Source organism: Leptonychotes weddellii, chromosome 1, assembly GCF_054177405.1.
Source record: "Leptonychotes weddellii isolate Sample4059 chromosome 1, ASM5417740v2, whole genome shotgun sequence".
Classification (NCBI taxonomy): Eukaryota; Metazoa; Chordata; class Mammalia; order Carnivora; family Phocidae; genus Leptonychotes; species Leptonychotes weddellii.
The window spans coordinates 17,856,423-17,877,910 of record NC_138369.1 but is presented as its reverse complement, the minus strand read 5'-3'; the positions used below and the strand labels follow the sequence as shown (position 1 = coordinate 17,877,910).

Here is a 21,488-nt window from a genome sequence, read left to right as displayed (position 1 = left end):
GAGGTCTTTCAACCATTTGGAGTCTATTTTTGTGTGTGGTGTAAGGAAATGGTCCAGTTTCATTCTTCTGCATGTGGCTATCCAATTTTCCCAACACCATTTGTTGAAGAGACTGTCTTTGTTCCATTGGACATTCTTTCCTGAGAGAGTATATTCTTACTATGCGACTCCAGTTATATGAAATTCTGGAAACAGGGAATCTATAGTGAAGAAAGCAGGTTGCCTTGGTGTGGTAGGTGTGAGGCCAACTGCAAAGGAACAGGAGATAGTTTTGGGGGTGATGGAAATTAGTATATTGGTGGTAGGGAGGGTCACATCAGCGTACACATTTCTCGAAACTCTTGAACTATGTTTAACATGGGTGCATTTTGGTATGTAAATTATACCTCAGAATTGATTTAAGAGAGAGGGGGGGAAGCCTCAGAACAATCGAACTGTTTTCACAGACTTAACTGCTCACCCCAGCAAACTTCAGTACTCATTAAAGGAAGACAACAAAAGCCAAATGTTTCGCAGTGTAGCAGTCATAATGTATGGCCTCTAATCAAAAATTACAGGTGAAGAAGTAGAAAATTATGATCTATAATCAGGAGAAAAGTGAGTCAATATAAATGAACTAAGAATGAAACACAGAAGAAAGACAAATAGCAAACAGCCCCAGTGACCCATGGGAAAGTATCAGAAGTCCAAGGCAGGAGAAAGGGCAGAAAAAAATATTTGAAGACTAATAGCTGAACATTTTCCAAAGCTGATGAAAACTATAAACACACAGATCCAAGAAGCCTCATAATCCCCAAGCACATGAACACAGAATAAATGACACTAAGCCACAGCATAATCAAATTGCCGAAAAACAATGATAAAAAGAAAATTGCGGAAGTATCTAGAGGGAAAAAGACATTACATACAAAGAAATAATCATAAGAACCGATAGAGACTTTTCGTCAGATTATTCAAGCCAGAAGACAATGGAACAACATCTTTAGAGTGCAAAGTAAAACCTGTTAACCCAGGATTCTGTATCCAGGGAGAAAGAGCTTTTATAAATGAAGGCAGGAAAAAAAAAAAAAAAATGGATGAAAGCATTTTGATCCCTCTTTACCCAAAGCAGGTGGCTCCAGTCCTTACGTACTGCCTTACCAACTCAGCTCCTGGGCCCTTTTTACAAATTTTGTCTACTGTAGTTCTAATCTCAGGGGTTATGTCTGGTGGTAGGAATTGCATAAGTTGGGGAGAAATGGAGTTGCTTTCCTAACTTTAAAAATACTTTCACCACTAATGAGCAGCAGTGCAGCAGCGTGGCTTTGGGCTCTGAGAGGCCGTGCGTGGGGAATCGTGTGATCCCAGTGCCTCCTTTCTGTTGTTGAATCATCTGCCCTGCCCTGCCCTGCCAAAGCGGGCTGCCAGCGTCAGGCCCTCGGCCCTTCTTGATAGCCCTCCATGGATGGCATCATTTGGGTCCATGCTGCCCTTGTCAGCCGACTTCACCGCACTGATAGGATGCCCTCTTGTTTGACAAGCTGAATTTAGCTGACACTTTTTTGGTTGTTGAAGTAAAATAGGGAAAGCTCCCGTAGGGTTGGACAGAAACACTGGTGATGGCTTCTAGTGCCCTGTTCGCTTTCCCTGCCTTGGAGGGTGGCAGCCAGCCAGGTCAGCAGAGAGCATGAGCCAAGTGTTGGCTAAGACGGAATTGAAAAGCAAAGGAACAGCTTCAGTTCCACGCCCCCCGCCCCGGAAAGGGTCATCTGTTCCACCTTCAGTAAAAATTTCCTGTGAATGTAAAAGGGCACAGGACAGCCAACATCCAGGACACACCCCAGTGATCCCCACTCCTGATACGCACACCCTGTGTAGTCCTCTCGCACGTTGCGTCAGGGTTTGTGTGACCACAGAATATGGCGGAAGTGTGATGGTGTGTCACTTTGGAGATTAAGTTATCTAAAAACTGCAACTTGGATCGCTCTGGGAAAAGCCAGCTGCCATGTCTTGAGGATACTGAGGCGGTCCTTTGGAAAGACCCACGTTCACAGTGATGAGCTGAGGAGTCCAGCCAATAGCCATGTGCGTGAAGCTTCTCAGAAGTGGCGCTTCCAGCCCCAGTCAAGACTTCCCATGGTTTGTAAGTTTGCAGCCTTACAAGAGACCATGAGCCAGAACTACCCAGCTAAGCTGATAATAAATGTTCAGCCACTGAGTTGGGGAGCAATCTGTTACATAGTGGTACATAACTAATATAGTGAAGGGAGTATGAGAAAAGTTGAGACTTGATCGCTGCTCTCCAAGAGTCTATGATCTATTTAGGAAGACAGATCACTTGAACCAATAACTCATGATTCCAGGTTTATATGCTGAGTGGCCAAAGAGGGTTGATCGTGAGAGGCAGACAAGTGAGATCTTGTTGATTGGATGGATTTCACCTTGGTGAGTGGGCTGAGCCCCCAAAGGTGGTTGAAGCAGGCTCAGAGACACCAGTGAACGTCTCCTCCAAGGTGAGAGTTGGCCACTGCTTTAGTCTTAAGGGCCTCAGAGGGGCAGTTTGTCATATTCTGTTTGCCAAGCCAACCTCATTGTTCACTGCTTGTATTTTAACTAGTAGGAAATCAGAGTTTCTACAGTCTACGCTAGATTGTTGAACAAGATAAATTTCAGACCAATTTGTATAATAAGCCTTTGAGTTACATGTGGGAGGAAAACAGGGACTGATAATTGAAGTGGAGCCTACTCATTCTTGAACTCATTCGTGACTTTTTACACGTGTTTGGTCTTTTTAGTATCATTTTTATAAGGATGCACTTGAGGGATGTTCCTCTTCACCCCTCTTTCAAAGATGCCAGCAGCCCAAGGAGTTCAATGCTAAGAGAGAGGAAGTGCTAAAGTTCTGGCTTGTATTTAGTATATAGCTTTGTTCTGTAGAGTCTTTGTACAGAGTCTTTGTTCACTGCCCAGAGCCTCAATCTCTCCCTCTCCCACCTGCTCTTCCCTTGCCCCTAGCCTGTATGTAGGCGTGGTCACCTCTCCCCTGATTCTTGTGTTGGATTGTTTTGGTCGTTTCCTGACAGAGTGCTCTGCTTTCTTTGGGTTCTGTACTTGCCGGCCCATGTGAGTGGTACAGCCTCTGGCTTCTCTTGCATGGCATTGGGTGTGGTAAGAAGCTTATTAAGTCTCTTGCAGGTAGCTTGGTAGACCAGCAAGCCCAAAGGAAGCACGTTCCCTGGCAGTGCTGTTGTGTTGGAGGGTCTGAGGACAGGTAGGGCCCTACGCCTCCTTTTCTTCCAGGGCCTCATGAGTTGTGTCTGACCTTTCTCATCAAGAGCTGATATAGGCAGGCCTGTTTGAAATGGTAAATAGCAGGGCCAGGGCATTGTGATTTTCTGGGATTCATTTAAGTTCATTCTAGGCTTCTAAGAAGGCCGGAACCAAGGACGACACAGTTGTGAGTCAGTCCCAAAACAGCACCCAGCAAGCCCCTCTCCAAAACCGATGTTCTGCAGGCAGCTCTCCCTCAGTACCTGTAGCTGTCGTTTTCGGTGCCTTCAAGGAGAGAGATGCAGGCAGACCTCCCTTTGACTTGCTCTTCAGCCAGGTTGCCTACCTAGCCTTCATCCGTGTGACCACTCACTCTGCAGTCTGCGTGATGGGACAAGGGATGCAGAAAACTTTGAAAGTGTCTCTTGTGACCACCATGCCACACGATGATAGTTGGTTAGTGCCCTCACAGAAGGACGATAGTTGGTTAGTGCCCTCACAAGAGGAGAATGGGAGGGGTCCTAGCAGGCAGGTGGACAGAGTGAGCACTGGGAGTTGAGGAATCCTAATTTGACTCAGACCCACCTTTCCTAGGGTAGCCTGGGGCTCCCCGTCCTAAGGGCCATGGTCCCTTCATGTCGTTCCTCCTCTTTTACTGGTGTACACACTGCTGGGGTGTTCCTCTCACCCTGTCCACCTGTTTTATGTAAAGAAAAGGAGAAATCGCTGTGAGCAGAACCCAAGGCACCTGAAGCATCCACCAGACCACCGTGGGTAGGATTGCCCCTGCCCGCCAAGGAGGACTTCAGATGTCCGAGCTCCTCGGGCCTGATGATCTGGGCACTTAAGGTCACAAGCCCCCTGAGGTCAGCTTATTATTGGAGGGTGAGGGCTTCCTCACCTGCCCTCTGCATTGGCCCCTGACTCCCAGGCTTTGGGGCTAAGGAAATGAAGTTTGTCGCTTCTCTTCTGCTGAGGTTCTGGTTGGTTACACCCCTTGGATTTTTGGAAAAGAGAAGACTCTGGGTGCTAACTACCCTGGATTGAGAAGCTAGGGAAAAGGTCTTAACTGTAGTTTTGTGACTCTGATATCAAGAGAAGAGCTGGTCTTCTATTAATTTTTCTGCTGAGGGTGCTTATTAATTCACTTCCACTAATAAAATTCAAGGGCAAAGCCCCCACCTGTCCCAGATGAAGAGCCTTCTGCCAAGTGAATGCCTCGTTCTTTCAGAGACCACCGTGCCACATGATGACTGGGCAGCCTCAGCCTCAGCCCAGGTGATGTGTGAATGCTCGGAGATTGTTTCTTGTGCCCCAAATGAGGGAGGTGATTACCTGTCTTAATGGGTTCGTACGAGCATTAAGTGAGCTGGTAAGATGCTTCACCCAGTGCATGGGGCTGCTGAATAGATGTAAGCTCGCCGAGGCCCACTTTGGCTCACTGACCTCCATAGCAGGTGATCCTGAGGAGGTAGAACAGTGCACACCCTACTGTCTGTTAATAGAATTGGAAAAATACAGGTAACTTAGTGCAAGACTCCTGGACAAGACAAGACAAGACAAGAATCCTGGAGGGATTCGCAGCCAGTCTTGGGTCAGGCGTTGAACTCAGTGTCCTGCCTCCCGGGCCTTCGTTCTTTCGCCACCACTGCCCAGTCTCCTGCTACTGTTTCTTTGCCTCCTCCCCACACCACCCAGACACACTTAGAGAAGCTCACTGGTTTGCCCAGGGGATTTGTTCCAGACTGTGGCACGAGAAAGGGAACTCTTCTCTCCTGTGAACCCACCTTCCCAGCTGTGCCACTTAGCCGTGACAGCCCAGGAGCACAGAACCTGGAGCAGTGGCTGGTGGGAGGTGGCGGAGGAATATGGTGATGGAGGAGGGGGTTGCACACTCTTGGGAGATGCAGGGCTTTCCTCCTGCCCACTGCTTGGGCTGGCCTGAGGAGCAGGGTTGCGCAAGAGCCAGATCTGTACTGAGGGAGGCCAAGTGGTGGCAGCAGCAGCCTGAGGCAGGGCTTGACAAAGGAGATCTGGGATGGCCTCAGCCAGTGTGGCCTCTTCCCTGTCCTGATGAACTTTGACAGCCAAACCTTCCCAAGATTAACCTGAGTTAACACTTGACTTCTTACCCCCAGCCTTGGAATTTTGGACCACGCATGCTTTGTAGACGTACACACCGCTAGCTACCTTCAGTGTAGGGTAAAGTTCTTGAATTGTCTGTCCATCTGTATATAAATTTTCTGAGCTAATTCTCCTTGGGAGGTTGTTTTTGACTTTTGATAGTGCTGTCTGGATTGCATGTAGAGTTTTGCAGTTCACAAGCTTTACGTTTTTGTACCAAAAGGCCAAGCTCAGTGAGACCGATGTTGGAACCTGTTTAATGGGGAGGGGGGTGTTGAAGATCAGCAGTGGGGCCTGGGTTCTGGTCCTGGACTTTGGAAAATTCCTTACCTGCATTGAGATTCAGTTTCTTCATCCGAAAGTTGGGATGGTACCGTCTGCCTCTTAGGCTGGGCATGACGAGCAGCTGGGTCAATTAATGTCCAGTGCCCAGAGCCTTCAGTGTTCCGCACGCCGGTGAAGGCTTATCTGATCAGGTTTTTCTCAGACATCCTCCTAGGAACTCCATTGAATAAGTTATGCGTTTTGGGTGTGGGTAGTAGACAAGGCTGTTTTTCTTCAAGGTACGTTTGGGGACCCAGAGTGTTCACAAGGGCTGCCAACTGAGCGAAGTGGGTGGCTGGGTGGCCCCTTCACCACTGTCTGGGAATGGTACTTAAAGGATATGGCCTGTAGGAGGTCAGAGGGCGAGTGCGGTCATCTTTCTGAATGAAACGTAGTGCATTGGGGTTTTTCTCCTAGTGAAATTCTCGGCGTTGAATGACCCAGTTAAGTGAGTCAGCAACTTTGTGTTCAGTCCTTTGGCTTCTATGTTTAACTCTTGATGGGTGGATGTGTGGCTGGATCTGTACCCTTTCCTTCCAGGTTCCAGGTGTAAAAACCATGTCAAGAGGAGCCTTCCCTGTACCCATTATATGTTCTGTTCTCTGCTGAGTTTGGATCACCCTAAGCAGCTGGAATCACTTCAGAGCCTTGGGTCACAAGGATGAAAATCCGTCTTGCAATGTGTAGCTCATCACTGCACGACGGGGCTGGCGGGTGTCTCCTCTGACCAGAGGAAGCAGTGCCCAGACAAGCTTCCGGCTGCCTGAGCTATGGGTCACCCTGCGAGGTGGGGCTGGGCCAGGGGCTGCATGTGTTACCTCTGAGAGATGCAGGCTCTGGGGCCGTGTCCTGTTCTGTTTGATTAGCCATGAGGTTGCAGAGGTGGAGGTGCTTTCTGTCTCCAGTGAGTTCTGCCTGCTGGAAGCTTTTCTCTCAGGAGGAGATTGCTAATGAGTTAGGTTTTAGGAAGGCTTTTAATTACCTAATGTGCAAAATTGTAATTTTGTCATTTTTAAAATTATTTATTGTTTTTAGCATCAGAAGTTTTTTTCCCCCCAAGTAACCATTTTTAAGACCTTTTTTTAACTACAAAAGTAATGCATGCTCTTTGTAAACAACTAAAACTTTATGGAAATACATAGCATAGAAAGTGAAAGTTCCCTATAATTCCATCCTCTAGAGAGCTAACCATAGGTCACAGTTAATGTGTGTGCCTTGAAATTTCTGTTTGTATGTATCATTAAAAAAAATCAAAGTAGGTTTGTTTTGGTGACTTGCTTTTTTCCCCATTTAAAGTGGGCATTTTTCCGTATCAATGCGGATAGATTCACCTCACTTTTTAAACAGCTTTGTTGAGGTGTAAGGTACATGCCATAAAATCCACCCATTGCGAGGGTACCCTCTCTGCCTCACTTTTTTTTTTTTTTTAAAGATTTTATTTATTTATTTATTGGAGAGCGAGCGAGAGAGAAACAGCATGAGAGGGGAGAGCGTCAGAGGGAGAAGCAGGCTCCCCGCCAAGCAGGGAGCCCGATGCGGGACTCGATCCCGGGACCCCGGGATCATGACCTGAGCCGAAGGCAGTCGCTTAACCGACTGAGCCACCCAGGCGCCCTCTGCCTCACTTTTTAATGGTGACTTCCACTGGATGATAATTTACATTTACCCCCTTCCCCCATTGATGGACATTTAGGTGGTTTCTAAATCCTCTACGCTCATAGCAATGCTGCAGTACACCCTTTTATACAGATTTTTGGGCATTTGTGTGAGTGCAATTAAAGAAGAAAATCCTAGGAGTGGAGTTTCTGGGTCATGGTGTATAAATAGTTAAAATCATAATAGATACCCACTGCAACTTTCCAAGTCATCTGTGGGTCGATAGGTAAAAAAACCGCACCCATCTCCATCCTCTGTGAGGTCAAATGAAATTCTGAAATTTATGGCCAGGGAGTACTGGTCAGCAGTGCAGGGGTGACACAGGGCGGGAACAGGTGCGGTGTGTCTCAGAGTTCCCCAGACCTGGAGGCTCCCCAGCGGCCCAGGGACACTGTCCTAGGACGGCCCGTTTACGCGTGGCGCCTCCGTCAGTGTGGAGGAAGAAGTTACACTGACAAGCCCTCCTTCTTTAGGAATATTTGCAGCTCTCCTGCTCCTCCTGTCCTTCAGACTCTGCGTGCTGGAGGCCTCGTTCGTTCCACCTCCAGCGTGTCCCCGGCTCCCAGAGGTCTCCGTTCACCGTGGCTACCTGGACACCAACCAGACGTCCCCTCTCAACTGGGGGCTCCGGGGACAAGAGCACAAATCTACTCCCCCACACATCCCCATTTACTTGTCCGCCAGCAACTTCAGAGCCCCTGTTTCCTAATATCCTCCCCCAGTGTTTTCATCTTGGCTAATCTGGCAGAGAGTAATTATTGATTTGCATTTTTAAAACCCACCTTATTGAGCTTGCCTATTTTCTTGGGTGTTTATCAGCCATTCATGTGTCTTTCCATCGAACAGAGCCCCGTGGAGCGCCTGCACGGTGACAGTGCCCCCTCGGCCCTGCTGAGGTCACCATCGTCAGGAGATGACACAGCTGCCCTGCTCCCAGGGGAAGCTGCCGTCCTAAGGAGGCCCCATGTTTAGAGAGCTAAGCATATTATTTGCTAGACAGTTTAGGTTTTTTTCTCATTTCTTTCTCAGCCCTTGGCAGAACCTCCATGTAGGAGGATTAAAGCTGGCTAACTGTGCACCTTGGCTTCATCTGGTCCTTACCAAAAAATGTTCATGAGCACTTCAGCTGTTTACAAACCCAGATTGTCCGGTTCTTTCTTTCTAAGGCCAAATGTGGTGAGGGAGACTTTGGCCGGTTCTCCCTGCCCTGTGGCCAGTGAGGAGGAAGAGAGGTTTTGGGTGGCTGTCCTTTGGCATTCTTGCTGGCAGATTACTTTGTCCAAAACCAAAGGGCTAAGCAATTTTGTCCTGTTGCAGGACGAAGGGCTTGCAAGCTAAGCTTCTGGGAGAACCCTTTGTGCAAATTCACAGACCTTACTGAATTAAAAATAAATCCTGGACAGTACTCAATAAATATGTCTTAAATGACAGGCTGAATGAATTCCTTTGTTCAACAAATATTGTTTAGCTACCCTTTAAGAGCCAGGCACCCTCTCGATGCCAGGAGTATGGGGATAAACAGAAACAAAGTTCCTGGTCTTGCAGAGCTTAGTTTCTAGGGGGAGAAAACAGATAGTAGTCAAGGAAGCACATAAGAATTTCTGAGGTGAGGGGTGCCTGGGTGGCTCAGTGGGTTAAGTGTCTGCCTTCGGCTGAGGGCATGATCTCAGGGTCCTGGGATCGAGTCCCGAGTCCCTCATCGGGCTCCCTGCTCAGCGGGGAGTCTGCTTCTCCCTCTCCCCCTGCCCCTCACCCCCCCACTCGTATGTGTGTGTATGTGTGTGTGCACGCGCTCACTCTCAAATAAATCTTAAAAAAATTTTCTGAGACGAGAGGGGTAATTGTGGAGAAGAAAACAGAAGTGGGAAATGCGAGTGAAGGATGGAAGCAGGGCAGGATGTACACAGCTGGGGGTGCGGGGATCCGGAGAGGCCTCCAAGGAGGTGAGCTGGGAGCTGCGACAAGAATAGAAAGGAGGAGAGTGTCCAGACAGGAAGTGCCGTGTGAGCCAGAGTGCTAAGGCAGGATGGAGCTTGGTGTGTGCAGTGTGTAGAGAGAAGGCCCATGTGGCGGGAGGGAAGGAGGGGATGAGGCCGGAGAAGCGGACAGAGCCCTATGTCATTATGGTCCCTTGGCCACGAGAAGGAGCCTGCATTTTATTCTAGCTGCTGTGGAAAAGCATGGAAGGGTTTTGGGTTTGTTTTGTTGTTTTTAAAATTCTTATGGAGGTATCATTTACATAAAGTAAAATGCACACGTCTACAGTATAAGGTGTGACTTTTGACACACTTATGTGTCTTGGGAGTTTTAAGTGGAGCGGTGGGTGATATAATTTTATTGACATTTTGAGACCTCCACCGGCAGCCGTGTGGAGGATGGATGGACAGATGGACGAATAAATGAACGGATAGTTGTGTCTTACTACATAAAACAGTGTGACTCTGAGTGGGACGCTTTGTGGCAAGAGCCATTGCAGGTGGCCTCTGCAGGCTCGGCCCCAGGAAAAGGCTCAGAGGTGGGGCTGGCGTCAAGCGGGAACGCCACAGTCCCAGGCGGGCTCACGCTGGCTCCTGCCAGGGGCTTCTGCAGTTCCCTAGGGGCTCTCACAGTTCTTTCTCCTCAGACAAGGCGCTTGCTGAGCATAGTGAGCAAATGCAGCCTGCTCTCTGCTCTCTGACTGGACGCAGCTGACTCAGCCTTCTCTCTGTCCAGGGTGAATGTCCACCCTGTGATCAAAAGGGCAATGGTATTGGCCCATGGGGTGTGATTTTTGAGGGTCACTAGAAAGGTCTCTCTTCAGAGATAGCTTTTCCATCAACCTTTTTTGGCGCTGAACTTCCACCATTAAAATGTTTTGATTTTAGAAACAACAGGTGTTGGTGAGGATGTGGAGAGAAGGGAGCCCTCGTGCACCGTTGGTGGGAATGCAGACTGGTGCAGCCACTCTGGAGAACAGTATGGAGGTTCCTCAGAAAGTTAAAAGTAGAGCTACCGTATGTTCCAGCAATCCCACTTCTAGGTATTTACCCAAAGAATACAAAAATACTAATTCAAAGGGATACATGCACCCCAGTGTTCATAGCAGCATTATCTCCAATAGCCAAATTATGGAAACAGCCCAAGTGTCCATTGATTGATGAATGGATAAAGAAGTGGTGTACACACACACACACACACACACACAGGAATATTATTCAGCCATAGAAATTAATGAAATCTTGCCATTTGCAACAACATGGATGGAGCCAGAGAATATTATTCTAAGCAAGTCAGTCAGAGAAAGACAAATACCATATGATTTCACTCATATGCAGAATTTAAGAAACAAGCAAAGGGGAAAAAAGAGACCAAGAAATAGACTCAACTACAGAGAACCAACTGGTGGTTACCAGAGGGGAGGTGGGTGGGGGGATGGGTCAAATAGGGGATGGGGATGAAGAAGGGCCACTTGTCATGATGAGCATCAGGTGATGTATGGAAGTGCTGAATCACTACGTTGTACACCTGAAACTAGTGTTACATTCTGTTAACTGGGATTTAAATAAAAACTTAGTAACAACATGTCTTGATTATGAGTGTGTGAAACCACCAGGGGCTCTGTCCTGTCTGACAGGGGATGGTGGTAGTTTATTGATTTGCTTCCCCACGTAACAGCGGAAGGGATCAGGGTGCAGGGCAGGCAGGTTGGGCAGGTGGCTTGGGGACTGAGAAAGGCCCAGGGCCTGCAGCACTCCGTCCTGGTGGACAGGCCCAAGCGAGGGACTGGCACCAAGGCCAGGACGCCCAGAGTGGGCAGCAGAGCCGAAAGGTGCTGAATCCCAGGGTGCCCGTCAGCCTGCCTGCATGGGCAGCAGCTCCGACCTGCTCCTCCTTCTGAATCGCTGTCTGGGGACAGGTGTCTTGTGTCATGGTGTTTCTTGAATCAGTGCCACATCGGTTCTAGTCTTTTCCTGACTGCGAGTGATTAAGGAAGAAATTCTGCACGCCCGGACTTGATTTCACAGCGGGTCTCCTCTAATCAGCCGAGAACAGTGCGAGGCAGAGCAGGAACCAGCCGTGTCCAGCCAGTGGTCGTGGGCACCTGTCCTGCCGGTCCTTCGGCATTTCGCCCGTGCATCCTGCCCTGGAGGTGGAGCCCCCCCGCATTTGGGGAATTCTCTGAGTGACCAACCTTTGGTGAGAGCTGACGGAGGCTAACGACCGACCGGGGAACAGAGCGCAGCCCGGCCCAGCTTCTTCCGGTCCCACATGGGAGGCGCAAGGCAGGAGGAGCTTTGCAACCAGAACGAAGGCGCTGTGACAACCAGTGGGCTTGGTTGTAGTTGGATGGTTACATGTTAGATAACTTCTTTGGTTTCCAAACTGGTTACAGTGATTTGTAACATGAAAGGAAAGGGAAAGACTAGAGGGCAGTGCAGGTGAGCCTCAGCTGTGCGCTCTTGCTCTCTGCGGCGCCACGTTACTTGCCAAGTACTCTAATATGTTGTCTCATTAAGACTCGTAGGAGGCGTGGGCGCCTGGGTGGCTCAGTCGTTAAGCGTCTGCCTTCGGCTCAGGTCATGATTCCGGGGTCCTGGGATCGAGCCCCACATCGGGCTCCCTGCTCCGCAGGAGGCCTGCTTCTCCCTCTCCCACTCCCCCTGCTTGTGTTCCTGCTCTCGCTATGTCTCTCTCTCTGTCAAAAAAATAAAAAATTAAAAAAAAAAAAAAGACTCGTAGGAGGCGGCTGCTGTAATCCTTCCATTTTCCAGAGGGGCAGAGTAAGGCCCAGAAAGGTTAAACAGCTTCCCCTGTCCCCACAGTAAGTGTTGCTGCGAGGTTTGGGACCAAAGGTTGCACTCCATGCCCTAAGCTGTTGCCTCCTCTGACTCAAGTGTTCTTCCAGTGTGTTCCGCTCCCTTTGTTCCGGTCAGTGGTTAAGTGCCTGCTTCCTTCAGGTACAGGGCCATGAATAAGACAGCGTCTCTGTCTGCTTCCTTAACTGGCAGGAGAGACAGACAAATCCTCAATATCGCATGTGAAGTATCAATCCAGAGGCATGCAGAGTAGGATGCGTAGGAGACTTTGGGGAGCCAGACGGAGGGATGCTTAACTCTACTGCAAAGGAGGCAAATCTTCAAGCTGCCTGAACTGAATCTGGTCGGATGCCTGAGAGTTAAACATGGGGGCCCTACCAAGCCAAAGTGACCATGTGAGTGACAGGACCGAGACGGAAGGTGCCAGGCCATGGGGAGGGCGCAGTTTGCCAAGCCAGAAAGCCTGAATTGTGTTCCCTGAGGAAGGGGAGGTGGGGCACGCACTGAAAGGCTTGACCGAGGGGCGTCATGCTCAGTTCATTCCAGCTCATGTGCGGGAGGGCTTAAGGGGAAGAAGACTGGAGTCAGGAGGCCCTGAACTTCTGCCCTTATGGTACACCCAGACCAGAACCTCCGTTGCCTTTGGACTAGGCTTCCTCAGGACAGCAGGGGAAATGTGAGCTTTGCAGTCAGACATGGATGCAGATCTTACGCTATTTTTGGCCTCAAGGCAAACCCTTTGGCTTTACCTTTCAGGGTTGTCACAAAGGTTAGAAATAATCCTGTAAAGAACCTGGTGGCCACAGCCACAGATGCTTTGCTCCCCTCAGTGACCCTCTTAAGTAGACAGTTGAGGAAACTTAGACCCAGAAAAGTGACTTGCTTAAAATAATAACATTTTTGATAAAGCAGGGACTAGATTTCAAGCTAACACCAGCTTGACTGCCTTTAGTTCCTTGCCATAGGAATCACCAGGCCCTTCATTTCTCCTTGAAAAGGGGTCCACCCTGGGCTTCACACTGTCTTCGGCTAGAATTTAGTCCCGTGGCCACCTCCAGCTTCAAGGGCATCTGGGGATGTGGTCTGTCAGCTGTGCGACTAAGTCCTTAGGAAGGAAGAAAGGGGGTGGGTGGGTTTGGGGGAGGCAACCAGCAGTCTACCTCAGTGGCTTTCTGGGACCTCTTCCTGCCCTAAAGAAACTGGTACTTCTGGGCTTTTCCTGCCACTAGCGGGTACTGAGGAGGTTTGGGATGGGGCTTGACTGTTTATAATTCAGGGAAAGTGCAGGAACATTTTCCTTGATTGCTGGTTCTATCAGTGAAGGTGGATTTGCTCAGCACCCCCTTCCCCCGGACCGTTTCTATCCTTTCTGAGCACTGGGGCCCTGGGCTTATAGAACCGGCAGGGTGTGGCTTGCGGTCTCTGCCAGGGCCAGTTGGAGGAAGAGGCTGGCTCAGGTGGCTTGATTTCATCCCAGGCCCACTACTGACTACCTGGTGACCCCGCACAGATCACCCCTTCCCCACCATTGTCTCCATTGTCTCCACTCTTTACACTGAGGAGGTTGGACTCCCTTCTCTCACACTGCGCCTGGCATGGACCAAACAGCTCTCTTAAATTGTGTGGTTTAATCTCCAAACAGTTGTGCTTTTTTATGACTCAGTTTCTAAATAGGACTGCATGGTAAGTGTTCCCTTTCCAACTCCTGTGGGTTTTTTTTTTTTAAAGATTGTATTTTTAAGCAATCCAACATGGGGCTCGAACTCACAGCCCCCAAGATCAGGAGTCTCAAGCTCCACCGACTAAGCCAGCCAGACACCCCCATCCACCCTCCCCCATGATTTTTTAACACCACCTCATATGTCTTCCTCCTTGTGACATGGAAGGAAATGACTGTATGTAAAACTGAGCTGTCTTCTGTCACACAGCGAGTCCGTGAGAGCGCCAGCAGGCGAGGCTCTGAAAGGGAGCGTGAAGTGGGGTGCCTGGCTGTAGATCCCATCCTGTAGATGCTGACTCGGAGAGGCGTGTGCAAAACCGAGCCACAGCTTTATGTGAGCCATCAGTGACACGGCTGCTGGTGTGGGACAGACAGGTGGAATCGGATAAGCCATCACTGCCTTCCTGTTGTGCGGCACGAACAGCGCAGAACTTCTAGAGGTTCTAGAGGAGTGAGCACTGTGCTTTGTACCGTCCAGGGAGGCTGTGAGCCAAGAGCACGCGTGACTGAGTTGGCGGGTGGTGGCGAGCCCCGCGGGCGCCTGGGCACCCGTGTGGCCCGGTTAGTATGTCCGGCTGGCAATCCGGGGAGGGGGGCGTTCAGTGAGAGCAGCGAGGGTCCAGCAGCATGCAGAGTATGCAACTGTCTTTCTTTGAAGAGACATCTATTCCTCTTTGGACTCACCTGGTGTGTCTCTGGAAGGCTGCACAAGATCTGGGTGACAGTGGTTGGCTCTGAGAAGTAAAGCAAGACCTGGGATTGCAGATGGACGGGAGACTTCACTGAGTATGTTTGTGCTCTTCAAAAAAAAATTTTTTATAAGAAAAAGAAAAATGCTTTATGAGTTTACATTTGCTGTACAAATAATCACAAACTTCTTGGCTTAACACAACAGAAATTCTCTCTGTTCTGGAAGCCCAAAGTCCAGCATCCAGCTGTTGGCAGGGCCACACTCCCTCCAGTGAGTTTGCAGTGAATCCTTCCCCGTCTCTTCCTCTTCAGAGGTTCCCTGGCTTGTGGCTGCTAGACTCCAGTCTCTGCCTCTGTCTTTACAAGGACTTCTCCTTCCCCTGTGCCTTCTACTCTCTCAGAGGACACTTGTAATTAGATTTAGAGCCTACCTCATTAATCCAGGATGATCTTGTCTCAAGTTCTTTAACTTAATCACACCTGCCAAGACCCTTTTTCCAGATAAGGTCACATCCACAGGGATTTGGTGGGGGGGGTCAGGATTTGGACATATCTTTTTGGAGACCACCATTCAACCCACTACAATTGTGAGCCAGGTTTATGGGGGAAATCTCCCCTATATGCTGCCTACAGTAGACCTATTTTAAATATAATGTTGAAAAAAAAAGGAATTAAAAAGGATGTACCATCCAAATGCTAACCAAAAGAATGTATTCTGAATTTTATGTACTCTCCATATGTTCATCTCTTCCAAAAGATGTATTTTAATTCAGAGATGCGTAAGATTAGGAAAGAAGAGAGCAGTGTTTTAAGGCAAGTGAAATGACATGCAGAGTACTGGATGGAAAGTCCGCTGAGGGCAAGGCCCGGGCTGTAGTGTCCAGTGCTGTGTGTGTGCCCAGCAATGTTGGTGCTCAGTGTAGGTGGAAGGAAGCGCAGGTGGGTGGCTGGGACAATTGGAAGGGAGGCCTGTTAGGAGGCAGTCTCCTTAGCACAGGAAAGCAGTCCTGAGGCTCCGACTAGTTTGGTGGTAGAAATGGGGAAAGGGACACATCTAGAAGACCAGTCACAGAGTTAGCAGGGGAGATCGACAGTTGAATGGGGGAGGAAAGTAAGGAGCCCCAGAGGGGAGGACGCTTCTGTTCTATGAAGCAATGGTGAGGCCGGGCAGGACTGGGGGGTGAGGGCTGGGAGGGGAGGGGGCCGGAGAGCCCGCAGCATAGAAGCTGGGGAGCCTGTGGAGGGAGGACAGAACCATGGGGAGGCAGAAGAGAGAGAGAGAGGAGCACTCAGAGCACGGGGGAGTCAGCCCAGGGAGGACAGCAGGGTCGGGGAATCCTGGGACCCTCCTAGTATTTGGGCCCCTGTGGAGAGGTCAGGTTGCAGATGGCAGACCTAAGGTCACACACTTCTCAGAGACCAAGACGGGGTGGCTCAGTGCTGGGCCTCGGGAGAGTAGACAGAGAGGAGGAATGGGAAGGCAGGGTCCAGGTCAGGGACCACTGAGTGCAGTCGCTTTCCTGAGCTCGTGTTCTGTGCTAGCCCCTTCCACCAGTTGCTTCTCGTTTAATCCTGACGCCAACCTGGCAGCGCCCCTCCCCCCCTTTTTTTTTACACAGTCAATTGGCTAGATAGTAGCAGAGACAGGACTTAAAGCCACATCTGTCTGGCTTTTGGCCACTCCTCCTTTTCAGGGGTGATGGGACCCTGTGCCCGTCTTCAGGACACGTGCATAAACACAGAGCACCTGCTTCGGAGCCCACCATGGCCTAGAGGTAGTGGTGCAGCGTCATTCAAGGAGTGGAATGGGGCCTGTGTGCCAGGTGTCAGGGACCACTGAGTGCCGCACACCCCGACAGCCCCTCCCCTGATCCCACTCTCCATCCCCCACTCTGCTCCCTTTCCTACTAGGGGCTCTTCCAGGCCGTGAGCCTGGGATTGGTGGTGTCCTGCCTTCAGGGACCTGACCTACACTTGAGTTGTGCCCTCTGCCCCAGCCTTCTGCCTCAGGCTGTGTGGTGGCTACGTTGGGAAGGGTGGATTGCACTTTGCTCTGGCCTCTGGCTCCGTCTGAGTTCTCTGCGTCCTACAGAAGCAAAAAGGTGGGCTGTCTTGGAGCTGCACCTGAGCCACCCTCTGCAGGGCTCCCAGAGAGCAGCTGCCGGGCTCCGGCGGGGACCAGACTTGTTTCCATGGGACTGGGCGCCTGGCTCCGTGTCCGTCTGTGGGCGACTCGGGGGCAGCGCCTTGTTTCTTGTGCACAGGTGTCCCGGGCCTTTTAGTTTGCCACCCCCCTCCCCCCCCACCACCAAAACAAAAACAGAAATGAGTGGAACTGTGTCAGTCCCCACCTCGGAGTCGTCCCGGATGCACAGCCACATCCCCCTTGTCAGCAAATCCTGTCGGCTCACTGCTGAAGGTACGGGCCCCCACCTCTTGTCACTCACCCCCTCCTGCCACCACCTGGGCCGGGGGCCCACTCAACCATGGTTACTGTGGTGGCCTGATCTGCCCCCCTGCTCCCACCATGCTGCCCTCCCGCCACTCTCCGCTCAGCAGCTGTGGGCCACAGCCCCCCTGCCCCGTGGCTGCCCCCAGGTCACCCTGGCCACGAGGCCTGGGAGATCTGACCTCAGGCCCACATTCCTGCTGCTCACGGGCCCAGCCCTCCGCCTGAGGGCTCTTGTGCGGATGCCTGGGACTCTCCGCTCCTCTCCTTGGGTTTTGGCTTACCTTCCAGACCTCCTCCCAGACCTCTCTCCTTTCCCGCTTTCCTGTCGCAGTCGCCGCCTTGACACTCTCCAGGTATTCTCTCCCCTCTCCCTGCCCCGAGAATGCACGGAAGGCAAGGATTTTGTCTTGTTTTGTCCCCTGAACGGGGCCTGTCACAGCACAGACCCCTCAGTACAGCACAACTGCGTGGGTGAACAAAGTTTCCTGAGTTTTCCTGCCATGTCAGATCTGGAGGAGCTCTTTTAATGATTCTTCTGCTTTTAATTAAAGAATAAGAAGATTTTAGACACTAAAATATTCTAGGGAGAGGGGAAGGCAGATGGACAGGAAGAAGGCAGGAGTCACACTCCTCTGTTTAGGAGAACCTGAAGACATTCTGAATCCCGTCTGAGGTGCTCCTGTGTGAGGTCACACCTCAAGCACGGACCAGCACACGCACACATCCTTCTCCCTTCTTGTCCCAGAGCCCCCCGTGACCCACACCGTGTCCCCCATGTCGCACTTTGCTGTCTTAGCACAGGTCTCTGACGCAGGTGGTTTTTTGTTTTTAATTCTTTGAAATAAAAGCGATGTGAATATAGAAGAATGTTTTAAAACCATTCAGAATGATCTAGGTCTACTCCCCGAACCCTAATTCCTTTCATCAGAGGCAGCCCTTATTAATAGTCAGGTATCCTTCTAGGGAAAAAACACATGCATAACACCAATATAAATAGTTATCCTTTAAAAAAATGGATACGAACAGAACCATGGGAGGCATATTAATAATGCAATTTGTTAATATAGTTTGGAAACCTTTCCACATGAGTCCATGCAGATGACCTTGTTGTTTCCAGTGACAGCCTAATGTTGCATCATACCGTGACAGGGATCCTCAGCCCCACGCTGACAGACATTGGTGTCTTTCTGGGTTTTGTTAGGGCAGTATTACCATGCCGAGCCCTGGGCTTCTTGGCGCGTGTTGCAATAATGCGTGTAGAACACACACCTGGCAGTGCCTTGCAGTTTAAAGGGGCCTGGGCGGGGCACCTGGGTGGCTCAGTCGTTAAGCATCTGCCTTCGGCTCAGGTCATGATCCCGGGGTCCTGGGATCGAGCCCCACATCCGGTTCCCTGCTCAGCGGGAAGCCTGCTTCTCCCTCTCCCACTCCCCCTGCTTGTGTTCCCTCTCTCGCTCTCTGTCTGTCAAATAAATAAATAAAATCTAAAAAAAAAAAAAAAGGGGGGCCTGGGCACTGAAAATTTTGATTGATATTGCCAGATGGACCTCCGAATGGCTGTACTCGTGCATGCCGTTTACAGTATGTTTTCCTCCCAACTTTTTATTTCAAAAAAAAGTGTTAAACCTACAGAAAAGTTTAACTAGTCATTTAATGAATACTCAAATATCCTTCATCTCGGTTCTCCGATTATTATATTGCCCCATGTGTTAGTTTGCTGGGGCTGCCATACAGTACCACAGACTGGGTGGCTCGAACACCAGAACTTTCTTTTCTCACGGGTCTGGAGGCTGTAAGTCCCAGGTCAAGGTGTGGGCAGGGTTGGATTCTTCCAGGTCCTTTCTCCCTCGGCTTGCAGATGACACCTTCTCACCTGGTGCTCACATGGTTGCCCGTCCATCTGTGTGGGTTCTAATCTCTTCTTATAAGGACACCAGTCATGCTGAATTAGGACCCACCCATATGACCTCATTTTACCTTAATTACCTCCGTAAAGACTTTGTCTCCAAACTACAGCCACATTCTGAGGTCCTGAGGGTTAGGACCATAACACCACATTTGCTTCTCTTTCTATATTATAGATCGTGTTAATATAAATAATAGGTGTATTATATAATAGCTGATATTGTATTTATTACTTCTTATGTATTATACCATTTATCATATAGTTACTTTATATAATTGTAATATATATTGTGTAGTTTTTTTTTCCTAAACCAGTTGCAGGTGAATTGCAGCCACTCTGGTACTTCAGCATGTGTCTCCTCAGAATGAGGACGTTCTCCTCAGGTTGTGTTTATTTTATGCTGACGGGGACAGATTCCCCTGAGGAGGCAGAAGCACCAATGTGCATGACGGGGCTCTGGTCCTAACTGGGGCTTTCCCTCCAGATGGTTTTGTCCTGGCCCAGTTTCCTCTGCGTCTCCTTCCCAAGTGCCCCGTGAGACGTGCATACTTGTGGGGAGGAGGCCCCCTGCCTTTGAGAACCATTTGGGCGAGCAGAACCTCTTGGCCCCACCTCCGGATCCTTTGACCCTGTTCATATTTTGGATCTGTGATATATCAACGGAATGACAGACCTCCTTACAGTTCCTCCTGCTTTTTGGTCAATCGAAATGTCTCTGAACACAAGACCTGTTTTGTTTCTGTATACAGACAGCTCTCGCTTTGCAAACTGCAGACAGCTTGTTTGCATTTAGAGAAGCAGGGTCCATCAATTTGGGCACCAAGGTCTGCCTCCCCGTCTCCTCCTCCTCCTGCACCCTCACTGGCAGCTCGGGGCTCTGCCAGAAGTCGGTTCTCGCCTCCTGCCCGTAGGAACGAGGCATCCTCTGTGGGCCTGCATTGGTGCATCTCTTCCTTGGTGCTTTTGTGAGGGGCAGCAACTCTTTCAGGGCTTGTTTTCGTGGGTAGACTTGTGGAGACAGTCTGCGTGGGGTTGCATCTGCAGACCCGAGGTGAGGGTGTCAGTCTGGGCAGTCCTCTGCCATCTGAGGTCGGCCTGTGGCTGAAGGAGCACCCCACCCCCACTGGCTGAGCTGTAGCGGGGTGCCCCCTCTGCCTGGTACTGGGGCTCAGCCAGCATTTTCTCCAGCCCCAGAAACCCACCATCTACATGATTCAGAGCCATTTGTCTAAAACACAGTTCCGACTATGTCTTTGACTCTGCCTAGCACTCTGTCCCGGCTTTCCCTTCCCTACGGGGTTCCTTCCAGACTCCTTAGCCTGGCATTCAAGACCTTCCGTCACGTGGCTCCTGCTCAGTTTGTCTGCCATGTTATGTCCCTGTCCCTGTGAGCTTGTGTGTGCTCTGTACCCCGCCCCCCCTCCCCCCCCCAGCCCAGTGCAGCCTGTCCTGACCCATGTCCTTGCAGGCAGCCGGGGGTGGTCCTTCTTCCCTTGTGCCCTCACCCTGCCTCAGACATACCTGTCCCCTGGCACTTGCCTCACTAGATGGTTACGGGCCTGCTCTCCTGCCGGACACCTGCTGTTGCCTTTGTCTCCTCAGTGCTGGGCTTGGAGTGGGTGCCGAGTCACTATTTGGGCGGGGTGGGTAGGGGGCTGTATGGACGTGTCATTGGGTGTGGAGCATATCCTGAAGCTGGAAGTAGCTGCGTTCCACTTTGTGGTCTCCAGGCCCTCTCTGAGAGAACCTCGTCACAAAGGAGAAGAAAATAGTTTTCCACACACTGTGAGGTATCGTTCTTCCTAAGTGTCCAGTTCTGAAGAGGCTGCACTGGTCAGACCAGCAGCTCAGGGCCTCTGTGACCTTAGTGTATATTGTCACATGTTAAAAGAGCAGGGACCTTAACTCAGAGGGTCAGCCCCGAGTGTGCTGATAACCCTCCTTGTATGCATTTTGCTTTGCTGTCACTGTGGCAAGCCGCTGAGTGTGTGTGTTTTCTTCCAGTCAAGCGCTTCAGAGAACCAAAGCACGAGAGACGGCCGTGGAGGATATGGTGCGTATGTATATATTAACACCTTCCTACAATGCTGTGGATTCTTTGGGGTTTGCAGGGTGGGGGGCAATGGGAGCGATTCTGCATCGCATAAAGTGTTGGAATCCCTTAGTTGAATTAATCATCAGGAACTACATCTAATACGAAAGACTTCTAGAAGTTCCTCTAGATAATGTTGAGCTCTGCCTTTATTCTTTATTCTCTTTAATTATGTCTCCTTGTTGTTAGGTTGTGGGAAATCCTTGGGTTCTGTAGTCTGTGTGTGTAAGCAAAACATTCTCTAAATCTGGAGATGCGTCAGATACACCATGTGAATGCTCCTCTCCCCAAAACTCATCTTCCCTGGTCCTAGGATGACCCCATGGTGGCAGTTTGTCCTTCATAAAAGGGTGGTAGAACTTCAGACACCGCCTTCAAAGACAGAATTCCGGAAAAAGGCAGACAGCTAGCTCTTCAGGACAACATCATGTCCACAAGACGCGGACTCTCTTGGGTTGCCTTAGGCTTGCAGCTGTGCT

At 50.2% G+C, this 21,488-nt stretch overlaps 1 protein-coding gene across 1 annotated transcript in view; it reads left to right on the top strand.

Annotated features, from left to right (window-relative positions):
- Positions 1 to 21,488, top strand: part of STIMATE (STIM activating enhancer) — a 52,744-nt gene that overhangs the window by 14,495 nt on the left and 16,761 nt on the right. The window contains exon 2 of the mRNA XM_081819124.1: positions 20,922 to 20,970. Coding sequence (XP_081675250.1) covers positions 20,922 to 20,970 — 49 coding nt within the window. The remainder of the gene's footprint in view (positions 1 to 20,921; positions 20,971 to 21,488) is intronic.